Genomic DNA, 11,773 nt, shown 5'->3' with positions numbered 1-11,773 from the left:
CCACTGTGTGCTAATAAAGCACACTTACACTCTGAGTCAGGAAGTGATCCGTCAGGATGACAATGTTGTCTAATTCATGCAGCTTGTACCCCGACGCGGCTTGTGTATGTATAAAATTAGTTAAACGCGTGAAAATGGGTGGGTGCGGCTAATAATCGGGTGCGCTTTGTAGTCCGGAATTTTGGGTGGGTGCGGCTAATAATCGGGTGCGCTTTGTAGTCCGGAATTTACGGGGTATATATATATATATATATATATATATACGTGTATACATATATATGTATGTATGTAAACCAACAGACCAACGTGCCGCCCCCTATTTTTTCTAAAGCAAATTTTGGTGACAAATTTTTGCAGAGTGTAGATGAACTTTTGGGATAAAAATGTGATTGGTTGGTTGGTTTGCAGGTACAGACCTTTAGTGCATGGCTAAATTAGTAAAAGTGTGCTCTTTATTTGGGAGGGAGAACTGGGGCCCACGTTAGTTGGGGGCTACTTGGGGGAGAGTTTCATAGTGACTCTTAAAGTCTCTAAAACTGATTAGCAGAGAGAAAGAGAAAGGAAAGAAGCAAACAATTGATTTAGAATTAAATAATGATAGATCATCCTAAATGTGTTCAATCATTGGTCCACAAGGTTGAAACAAAGCCAGCACTGGATGTCCTGTGTTGTGTGTAGAAAGGTGAACTGTATTAATGGCATAAAGGAGGACATTCAAATAGCCTTCTGTAGTTTGATACTGTCTGTTTTGTCTTTCCTCATTTGTGGGAGCTGATTTGTGTGCATGCAAGGTTCTGTGTGTGAATGTGCCTGGATCAACTCCACCCACTGCTGCTGGTGCACACCTGCAGTCCATTACTCACCGAGACACAGTTTTAAAACTCTTTTTCATCTGTTCTTTATTGCAAGATCAAAATTAACGTTTTCTATTCATTTTGAGCTACGACACCAATTTCTAGCTGTTGAACACTAAGAATTCGGTGTTCGTTTACTTTATTCTTAAAGTGTCTGCTGGGTCAACCACCAGTATTTATGTGTTTACTTTAAACCATAAAGTGCAAAAAAACAAAAAATTAATTATAGTTTGTTTGGTTAAGTTGAACTCAAACATCCAGACTTTACATTTAAACGCTTCACTGTTATTATTATTTAGATGTTTCCGTAAGCATACCGGAAATATTTTGTAGTGCGATCAAATGTTATTTGTTTCTCAGGGAGCTATATTAATTTGTAGAACGTATACAAAAAGCTGGTGAAAACAAGATCGCAATCGTACTTTAAAACAGGAACATATTTTTGTGGTCTTTTAACAGGTTTATAAGGCACCAATTTAGCCATCTTCTTCTGCTTATCTGGAGCCAGAGTGTAGGGGTAGCAGTGGTGTAAAGACCTCATTTTCCTCAGAAACTTCTTTCAGATCTGCCAGGGGGACCCCAAGGCTCTTCCTTGAGACACAGCCCTTCCTGCCCGTGGGTTCTTGGTGTGACATGCCAAGAAGGGTTGTATTGATTAATTGATGAATACATCAGACCAATCTGTCTGAGACAAGTTGTTTATTGAATCGACACGTACATTTCAAAAAATCTTTTCAAAATAATTGTAATTAATCTATAATCAATCTTGTGAAATATTATTTAAATTGAGGCACCGTATGTTTATTTTACTGTAACGTAAATATGACTAGGTGCCATCCCAGCGGATAACACATGTAATGTCAGCAAAAAATGATCAAACCCTTATTCCAGTTCAATGTGTGGAAACACTTTGAATTTTTCAAAGACATGTAACCATACAGTGTGCTAGAATGTTCTAGTAATGTTCTGTTTGTATAATTTTCATGTGGAAAAACAACAGTGGGCTGAACTTTATGAAACTAAAATGTGTAATGTGTAATAGTGCTCCTCACTATCTGGGGAATATTTTATGATTGGCGCTGTATCTACCCTCTTCAAGTGAGCGAGCGGAGATCCAGCTCCATTTTAGGACGTCTCTGTGACTGTAGTGAATGACAGGTGGATTTTAGAGAAACTGAAATCATCATCACCCTCTGCATGAAACCGTGGGTGCACTGAAGAGCGTCTTCAGTCAGAGGCATTGACACCAAGCTGCAGGAAGGAGCGTTTTCACAGATCTTTCTTCCTGTCAGCAGTTAGACTCTACAACATCTTATAGCCACTGTTTAAATGCATACCCCACCCTCCAAAATTTTACAGTAAAATTGTGTCTGTATTCAGTTACTATTTCGAGTTATCTGTCTGCCTGCAGGCTCTGGTTCTCATGTGTAGAAGTTTGGGAGGGAGCTTTCAAAACCATGCAGAGAAGGACTTCAGTGGGGAGCAGCCTTCACTAAAAGCAACAGCTGTTCAAACAGCAATACCACAAAGGTGTGTGGTCACTGTTGGCATCCTGTCATCAGTGTGCAAACACACATCATCTGCACAAAAGTTTAAATATTTGCTTAAAGGGGAAACATGCATTATTGAGATCAGGTAAAAAGCAAGTGTAATTTATCATAAACCAAACAAAATGTAGCAATCCCAATACTTAAATAAGAAAAATAAATGTAGAAGTTTAATCTTATACGCATCGACAGCAGCCAATGACTTGGTGATTCAAATTAAGCGTGAGTAACGTACTGCACCACGCCAAAGCAGCTGGGGAAAAAATGGCCAACTGAGTGCCTGTATTCCTAAAAAACAACTAAAGTGTGGGATGGTTTTGCCTGCTATTTTTTACCAAATGCATTCAGCTGCTCCCGGAACCTCTGACAAAGCTGAAGAGATCCAATCAAAGAGATCCTAAATATGATCACCACTCTCCTTTTCCAAAATTCCTGAAAATACATACACGAAATACACTGATTGTTATTTTCTGTCAAGAGTGTGATTTTTTTTGTTCCTATTGAAGAAAGCAAAAAGCAAAACAGGAAACAGGACCAGGGTTAAACTGATTCATGAATCATAGCTCAGTCAGAGGTTTCAGTCCATGAGAGTCACTTTTTTGTTGCTCTATTTTAAGACTAGGATGAAAAAGATGGAGGGAGGTAGTTCAAGTGAAGACAGAATCAATCCATAATAGATGAGTTCAAGTCATAGATTAACAAAAGTGGGGGTGGAATTTGAAAATAGCAAAGAAAGTTTCTTTTTCCTCAGCTTTTTGGATCACACAGTCGTGCCTGGGTTCCACAATATAATATGTAAAATATCTGAGACTAATTAAGTGTTTTTTAGGGGTGTTAGAAAAAATCGTTACGGCGATGTATCACGATAGTTCATTTGGCGATATTTGTATCGATTCAAAATGCTGTCAGGACCAGTGATGTGTGGTTAGATGAGGCAAGTGAAGCTCGGCCTCACCTGTCATTGTGATAAAATAGAAAAACGTGTATTAAGTAAATATTATTTTCCACTGATTATTGCTAAAAGCAATTTATCAGTTGACTCCACACTTTTTCCAGTTTCTGAGTTTAAATTGCCAAATTTGAGTGTTGCGCGATCACTTACCCGTAGGGGAAACTTCGGGGGAGGCTCCTGAGCGCTTCGCCTCATGTCTGACTGAAGGACTCAGTTTCAATAGTGACATGCGGACAGAGCGCTGACAGTAAGTGTGAAGAAAAAGCTGCTAGTAAGGTGAGCCTCGCCAGCAGGGGGCAAACGTGAGCTGCCAGCTGCTTTGTAGCTACACTGGTGCAGTAGAAAAAGAACAGACATCTTTCTCCATAGACTCATTAAAATAAAGAAAAATATGGAAGACTTTAACAACAGGATCATAGAGCTTTTGTGGAGAAAGATCGGCGCATGGACTCAAAAAGTAAGGCCAAACATTTTTTTTAATGGGACTAAGTGGAAAAAATGTAAGTATTTAAAATACATGTTTTACTAGGCATAACATAAATATTTTATGATCATTTTCACAGACAACATTTGATAACACTGATTAAAGCACCAGTATTTGAAGCTGGAAAATACCAGAAATAGTTACTGAGTGTCAAAATTAAATGTGTGAACACATCTGTATGCTCTAATTTGTTTACAGTATATACGAATAATCTATACACAAGAAGAGTGTTCTATCCATGTCTATAAAATAAATATTCTCTAGAAGACAAATATCTTCTTGTGTGTATCTTATATGATGTTTCCTGCTGTTGGATGAATGGTGAAATATTCAGTTCATGCAATTGGAAATCTGACTACAGAGGAGTCAGTGCCTCACCAGCCATCAACCTCACCGCACGTCACTGGTCAGGATGATATTTATTCAAATATTTATAAGCGTCTTTCAGAGTCTGACTCTTGTTTTCCACTTAAATCTCCGACCCCTAGCTGGCAGCACTGCACTGAGCCTCTTTGAGCAGCTCTATACAGCACAAGACCACTACAAGGTCTCAGCGAGAACCAGCTTGTTCTGTTGTTGTGAGACATGCACTACTTAGGTTTTACTTAGGATGGGTTCCAAACCGAAACTCTGTGCCATGTTGCTGCCTGTATCATATAAAAATGCAGATTTCGTTGCTTTTTAGCGGGCTCAGATAAGAACGAGTGAAGCACTTGCAGTGCTTAACATTGTGATCATTAAATAAACTGAATTTTACAATTTTATTACAATGGAAGAGGTATTGAAATTCAGGTGGAGTTTTTTCTACGTCATAAAAAAAAGAAAGAAAATGTTTTCGGGGACAATATTGTAAATATCGGAACGCGTATCGTATCTCCAGACTCTAGCCAATATCCCCCCTTTGTGTTTCTGAACTGCAATGATTTCTTTTTGGTCGGGCAATAAATTAGAGGAGTGATTTATAAGATGTATGCATGGTTGAGTCCGCCGCAGAACAAAATGCCGAAACCCGGGATCGAACCAGGGACCTTTAGATCTTCAGTCTAACGCTCTCCCAACTGAGCTATTTCGGCCACGACGAGTTGACCTAGGAGAACAGTCTATGAAAACATAGCACACTGTTTCTTTAGTACACCGCATGGAATTTTGTTTTTTCCAATACGCTTGAAACAGAACTTGTCCCTTTTCAAGATTGAACACGTTTACCAGCAACATGAAAAGCAAACAATTGAAATCGAACCCTTTGTCTTGATTTTATTACAACCACAAGATGATCTGAGCCAGCCCATACGCCTACCATTCCGTAAACGAAAACTGAAACCAAAAAAACGTACAATTCATTGTTCTGACGCTTCCGCAACGTTGACGGTAAGTTTTACTTGTTTGTGTCAGTAAAAAGAAAGAAATATGCGTTTAACTAATTTCAGAGAAATCTTTGAATTATTTTTGTTGGTAGATTTTTGTGAAAAAGTAAACATTTTTTAAATAATTTCTAATCTAACACGTGGAAGTTAATAATCCACAGTGTAGGATTTGTGTAGTCCAAATCTTAGTAGTAAAAAATGAAGATAAAGAAGTACGTTAACGTTTCTTCAAATGACAAGCAATTAAACAAAAAGACCAAAAAAATATATTTTTTGAGAAAATGTTATGAATCCGCCAGGGGTCGAACTCGCACTCATGGAATAATACAGTGAATTAAAATTACTTTAGTTTACTGACTCTGCTGGGTGTGGCAGCTATTGAAGAGTCCTTTATTAAAAAGGATTCAAGATTAAACCCGCTGTAGTGAGGTCCTGTAAGGAAATGTCGTTATTAAAGGTGCAAACAGTGTTGGGTAAATTACTTCAAAAAAGTAATTATAACTTTACTTAGTTACTGGATCAAAATTGAAGTTGAATTATTTACTCATAACCTATTTGACAAAACCTAAGTAAGAAAGTAACAAGGGTTTCTGTAGTGCGGAAACTGTAATTAAGTATTCCATTACTGATAAAAGTAATTAAATAGCAGTAATTCACTACTAACACTGGGTGCAGGTAAAATGAACAGAAAACTGATAGAAAGCTGTTTGTGTTTCACAGCACTATCTGAGGGCCACATTCAACGGGAAAAATGCCACTCACGTTTTCTGGCTGGGAGGTGGTTGATGATGGAGCCTCTTTTCAAGGCGTGCTGCTCGGGGCATCGCAGAAGCCTCAAAGAAGGGGAGTCTACAAGATGTTTCATGGAACCAGTGTTGCCTGTGCACGCCTCATCATTGCCAATGGTTTTAAACAGTCATCTACTGGGTTGCTCGGCAAGGGCGTGTATGTGAGCCGTGATCAGAAAAAAGCGCAAGCCTATCCAAGAAATGCTTCTTCGTCTGATCGTGTAGTCTTTGAATTAAGTGTCCGTGTTGGGCGTGTGAAGCGTATTGACAAGGACAACCATCCTTTGCTATTAACTTGGAGCTCCAATGGCTACGACACTGCTTGGATACCCCCCAATTGTGGCATGCAGTGTGTGCCCAGTGGTCTAGAGGAGGACTGTGTGTTTGATCCAAAAAGAGTGAAGGTGGTGGGCATCGCACACGCACCAAATCCCACTATAGAGAAAGAGCTTCAACAACTTCTGGCAAGAGCATCCAAACCATCAAGTCAAGGAGCAGGTGCTGTAAAACCGTGTTCCATTTGTAAAAGAAAAACCCAGCAGGGGTCACCCCACATTATACAACAGTGTTGGAAGTGTGGTCAAAACATCTGTATTGTCATGGCCAAGCACTTTTGTCCTTAACAGCAGAAGGTGAAATAAAAGATGGAGAAAAAGACCATTTTGATCACAGTTTTATTTATTAGAATTGCCTTTGCCTTTTGAATTGGATGTTGGTTGGGTAAACAACAAAATGACCAAAAAAAGTATTTGGCAGGAAAACCATGTCACAAATGTCATAGATTATTTTACGTTTGATGGTGCTGACTCAATTTTTTAACATTTCCGATGTCAGTGTCAAAGTTAAATTAATGACTTCTTCAATTACAACCGTTTTGAGTATGTAGTCATGAGGTAACACGTTTTTGAATTGTCTGTATTTCTGACATTTTGTATTTCATTCTGTGTTCACTTTTTTGTTTTGATCCTCTGTGAAATTTCTGAAGGCCTTTGAACTGTGTTCGTCAGTCTACTTAATGTATAAAAGGGCGTCCTTCTAATCTGTTTTATTGGAAAATAATTAACCTATTGATTGATCAACAGATGATGTGCAATAAAGTTTTCAATTGAACTTGCTGCCATGACTAATGCCTCATATTTTTTATGTTGTGATATTTTGCTAATTACTTTTACAGATAAATTACTGATACTATCCTCAGCCAACTTAACACTTGTTAAGTTGTTTAGGAAATTGATTACTTAACATAATTTGTATGTTAGCTAAATATTTAGTAAAGATATTTTTCCATTGACTCCCATATTAAAATCGTAATTTTGTCATAAGTTGTGTTCATCTTTTCTGTGTTGCTATCCTCAGTTAGCGTTAAGTGATTCTGTTGTGTTCTGTGTTTACATTGGTGCTCCAATGAATGTGACTGGAAGAGTGTGGGTGGAGAAGCAAGTGAATGTAAACAAGTGTCGTGAGAGCGTGTCTGCACGGAAATCGAATGAGGAGATAATGTCAGGGCAAGTCTTTGTTTTGTGCTGTGTTTGGCATGGTTGCGTTTTAAAATTAAATACAATTTAAAAATCGTTTTTTTCTAGGACACAGCTTCTGCAGAGCAGCAATAGTTATTTGGGAAATTCCCCTTTGAGTTGTGGGCAGGACCGTGGATGCAAACATCCTCGGTTATATTCTCTTACGTTAGCTTACAGCCCCCCTCACAACAACCATAACCCAACATCATGGTGAGCAATAACCCTTGTGCTATCTTAGATGACCCCACCCTTACATTGACGTGTTCTCCCTACCATGACAAAGGTGGATAAAGGTGGAAAGATTTCATGTAATCCATGGACACCAGTGAAGATCACAAATCATTGAAGAAAAAAGGTTCAGCGCACTGTCTTGTGGGGTCTAGATGACCCAACTCCCAATGTTAAAGTGCCTAGGATAGCACAAGGGAATATGGAGCTACTCAACAATTGTAAGCCAGATCGGACGAGGAAATCAAAGACATAGATTTTTCTTTTTGTCTGAAAGTGGATGGATTGGAATGGAGGGAATAGAGCAGAGGCGGACCTTGCATCACGCACCTGGGCCTTCAGTAGTGCTACGTCTGAATCACTCAAACCCTCATTAACCATTATACGATGTTGAAATAAGCTTTGCATTTTGAAAATTTCTTTAGCCACAATAAATGCCTCTAAATCTTCTTTCTCTTTCGGCTTTTCCCATCAGGGGTCGCCACAGCGAATCATCCTTTTCCACCTCACTCTATCATGAACATCTTCTACCCTAACGTTAGCCAACTTCATGTCCTCTGTTAAGACATCCATATATCTCCTCTTTGGCCGTCCTCTTGCCCTCCTGCCAGGCAGCTCCATCTCCAACATCCTTCTACCAATATATCCACTATCCCTCCTCTGAACATGTCCAAACCATCTCAGTCTGGCTTCTCTGACTTTGTCGCTAACACAGGCAACATGAGCCGTCCCTCTGATCTATCCTGTCTAACCTGGTCACTCCTAAGGAGAACCTCAACATCTTCATCTCCGCTACCTCCATCTCAGCCTCTTGTCTCTGTCTCACTGCTACCGTCTCTAACCCATAGAGCAGAGCTGGTCTCACCACTGTCTTGTACACCTTTCCTTTGAGTCTTGCTGACACTCTTCTGTCACACAACACTCCTGACACTTTCCTCCACCCGCTCCAACCTGCCTGCACTCGCCTCTTCACCTCTTTTCCACAATCCCCATCACACTGAACTGTTGACCCCAAGTACTTAAACTCCTGCACCTTCTTCACCTCAGTCCCCTGTAACCTAACGCTTCTACCTTGATCCCTCTCGTTCAGACACATGTATTCTGTCTTACTACGACTGACCTTCATGCCTCTTCTTTCCAGAGCTAACCTCCACCTCTCTAGCTGTTCCTCCACCTGCTCTCTACTCTCACTGCAAATTACAATGTCATCCGCAAACATCATTGTCCAGGGAGATTCCTGTCTTACCTCGTCTGTCAGCCTGTCCATCAGCATAGCAAACAAAAAGGGACTCAAAGCTGATCCTTGGTGTAGTCCCACCTCCACCTTGAACTCCTCTGTCTGACCTACAGCACATCTCACCACCGTCATACTTCTCTCATACATGTCCTGAACTACTCTGACATACTTCTCTGCCACTCCAGACGACCTCATACAGTACCACAGCTCCTCCCTCGGCACCCTGTCATACGCCTTCTCTAAATCTACGAACACACAATGCAGCTCCTTCTGACCTTCTCTGTACTTTTCCATCAACATTCTCAAAGCAAAAATGGCATCAGTGGTGCTCTTACGGGGCATGAAACCATACTGCTGCTCACAGATCTCCACCTTCTTCCTAAGCCTGGCTTCCACTACTCTTTCCCACAGCTTCATTGTGTGGCTCATCAACTTTATTCCTCTATAGTTGCTGCAGTCCTGCGTGTCACCCTTGTTCTTAAAGATCGGAACCAGAACGCTTCTCCTCCATTCCTCAGGCATCTTCTCACTCTCTAAAATCCTATTGAACAACCTTGTTAGAAATTCCACTGCTGTCTCTCCTAGGCACTTCCATACCTCCACAGGTACGTCATCAGGACCAACGGCCTTTCCGCTCTTCATCCTTTTCAGAGCCTTCCTAACCTCATCCTTTCCAATCTCTGCTACTTCCTGCTCCACAACAACCACATCTTCCTCCCTTCTTTCCCTGTCATTTTCCTCGTTCATCAGCTCCTCAAAATACTCCTTCCATCTTTTCTGTACACTCTCTTGGGTTGTTAGCACCTTTCCATCTCTGTCCTTAATCACCCTTATCTGTTGCACGTCCTTCCCATCTCTGTCTCTCTGTCTGGCTAGTCTGTACAAGTCCTTCTCTCCTTCATTTGTGTCTAACCTGTCATATAGCTCATCGTAAGCTTTCTGTTTGGCCTTTGCCACCTCTCTCTTCACTCTACGCTGCGCTTCCTTGTACTCCTGTCTACCTTCTTCAGTCCTTTCTACATCCCACTTCCTTTTAGCCAACCTCTTCCTCTGGACGCATTCCTGTACTTCCTCATTCCACCACCAAGTCTCTTTACCGTCTTTCCTCTTTCCAGATGACACACCTAGCACCTTCCTACCTGTTTCCCTGATAATCTCTGCTGTAGTTTCCCAGTCCTCTGGAAGCTCATCCTGACCACCCAGGACCTGCCTCAACTTCTGCCTAAATTCCTCACAAGTTTCTTCATTCTGTAGCTTCCACCACTTGGTCTTCTTTTCTGTTTTCCCTCTCTTCTTCTTCCTGACCTCCAGAATCATCTTACACACCACCATGCGGTGCTGTCTGGCTACACTCTCTCCTACCACCACTTTGCAGTCATTAACCTCTCTCAAATGACCTCGTCTACACAGGATGTAGTCCACCTGAGTACTCCTACCTCCACTTCTGTATGTCACTCTATGTTCCTCTCTCTTCTGGAAGTAAGTGTTGACTACAGCCATTTCCATCCTCTTCGCAAAGTCCACCACCATCTGTCCCTCCAGATTCCTTTCCTTCACACCAAACCTGCCCATCACCTCCTCATCACCTCTGTTGCCCTCACCAACATGCCCATTAAAGTCTGCTCCAATAACAACTCTCTCCCCTCTGGGAAAACTCTCTATGACCTCATCCAACTCACTCCAGAATCTCTCTTTCACTTCTAACTCACAGCCAACCTGTGGCGCATACCCACTGACTACATTCACCATCACCCCTTCAATTTCTAACTTTAGGCTCATCATCCTGTCTGAGACTCTTTTCACCTCTAGAACACTGTTTACAAACTCCCCCTTCAGAATCACTCCTACCCCGTTTCTCTTCCTATCAACACCATGATAGAACAGTTTGTATCCTCCTCCAATACTACGTGCCTTGCTGCCCTTCCACTTTGTCTCCTGCACACACAGTACATCTACCTTCCTTCTCTCCATCATGTCTGCCAGCTCTCTGCCTTTCCCTGTCATTGTGCCAACGTTAAGAGTCCCTATTCTCAAACCTATGTTCTTGCCTTTTCCCTTCTCTCTCTGGCCACGGACCCTTCTGCCTCCCCTCTTTCTTCGACCAACAGTAGTCAAATTTCCACCGACACCCTGTGGGTTAACAGCATCGGTGGCGGTCGTTGTTAACCCGGGCCTCGACCGATCCGGTATGTCTAAAGTGTTGTGGATGATTCGCATGGTTATTTTGGCAATTTTTACGCCGGATGCCCTTCCTGACGCAACCCTCTCTATTTATCCGGGCTTGGGACCGGCACAGAAGTAACTGGCTTGCAACCACTGTGGCTAGATTTAATAATAATAAATGCCTCTAAATAAACCAAATAAACAAAAGAGTAAGCAAATCTCATTATGCAAATACTGAAAATAACCACATACATTTGGAATATTTTTTATATGGGATATTTATCATTTCACTCATAAAAATATCAGATTTTTTGAAGACAAACTCCATCCTCCTCTCTTTTCTCCAAAACAGTCCATCACCCTGTCATGTAGATTATCGCGCTTCAGTTCCATCAAAAAGTCCTTCTCTATTCCATCAAGGCCAGATCCTAGTCTGTCCAGTTGTGTTTTAGCATAGGCTTCAGTTGGCTGTAGAGCCGAAAATGTCAGTTCGACAGACGCAGTGGACACACAAATCCGTATAGCTTTTCATGCTCTCACTCAGATTTTTCTGATGAAGGAAGTCAAGTAGATCAGCGGAAGATTTTCCTGTAAAACCATCCAAGGCGTAGATTACAGTCAACTCTGTTTTTAACATCC

General features: G+C 41.2%; 1 protein-coding gene and 1 non-coding gene across 3 annotated transcripts; one reads left to right on the top strand and one right to left on the bottom strand.

Moving 5' to 3' along the window:
- The first annotated feature begins 3,694 nt into the window (after nucleotides 1-3,694).
- On the top strand, nucleotides 3,695-6,646 carry LOC105354752 (uncharacterized). Of its 2 annotated transcripts, none has more exons than XM_078952858.1 (2): nucleotides 3,695-3,810; nucleotides 5,922-6,646. In XM_078952858.1, exon 2 carries the CDS (start codon nucleotides 5,953-5,955, stop codon nucleotides 6,610-6,612), a length of 660 nt encoding a protein of 219 aa, XP_078808984.1. In that variant the 5' UTR covers nucleotides 3,695-3,810; nucleotides 5,922-5,952; the 3' UTR covers nucleotides 6,613-6,646. The 2 variants fall into 2 exon arrangements, with proteins under 2 accessions (XP_078808984.1, XP_011477601.1); XM_011479299.4 differs by lacking the exon at nucleotides 3,695-3,810 and adding an exon at nucleotides 5,087-5,205.
- Nucleotides 4,838-4,910, bottom strand: trnaf-gaa (transfer RNA phenylalanine (anticodon GAA)). The gene has a single exon. It is a non-coding gene; the product is annotated as a tRNA-Phe (tRNA).
- Nucleotides 6,647-11,773: the final 5,127 nt, after the last annotated feature.

Source organism: Oryzias latipes, chromosome 9 (assembly GCF_053564925.1).
Source record: "Oryzias latipes strain Hd-rR chromosome 9, Olatipes_Hd-rR_3.1".
Classification (NCBI taxonomy): domain Eukaryota; kingdom Metazoa; phylum Chordata; class Actinopteri; order Beloniformes; family Adrianichthyidae; genus Oryzias; species Oryzias latipes.
The sequence above is the reverse complement of the archived record's forward strand: the minus strand, read 5'-3'. Positions and strand labels throughout refer to the sequence as shown.

Excerpts from the sequence above, each read along its gene's own strand:
- LOC105354752 (XM_078952858.1), top strand. The coding sequence starts at position 5,953 with ATGCCACTCACGTTTTCTGGCTGGGAGGTGGTTGATGATGGAGCCTCT.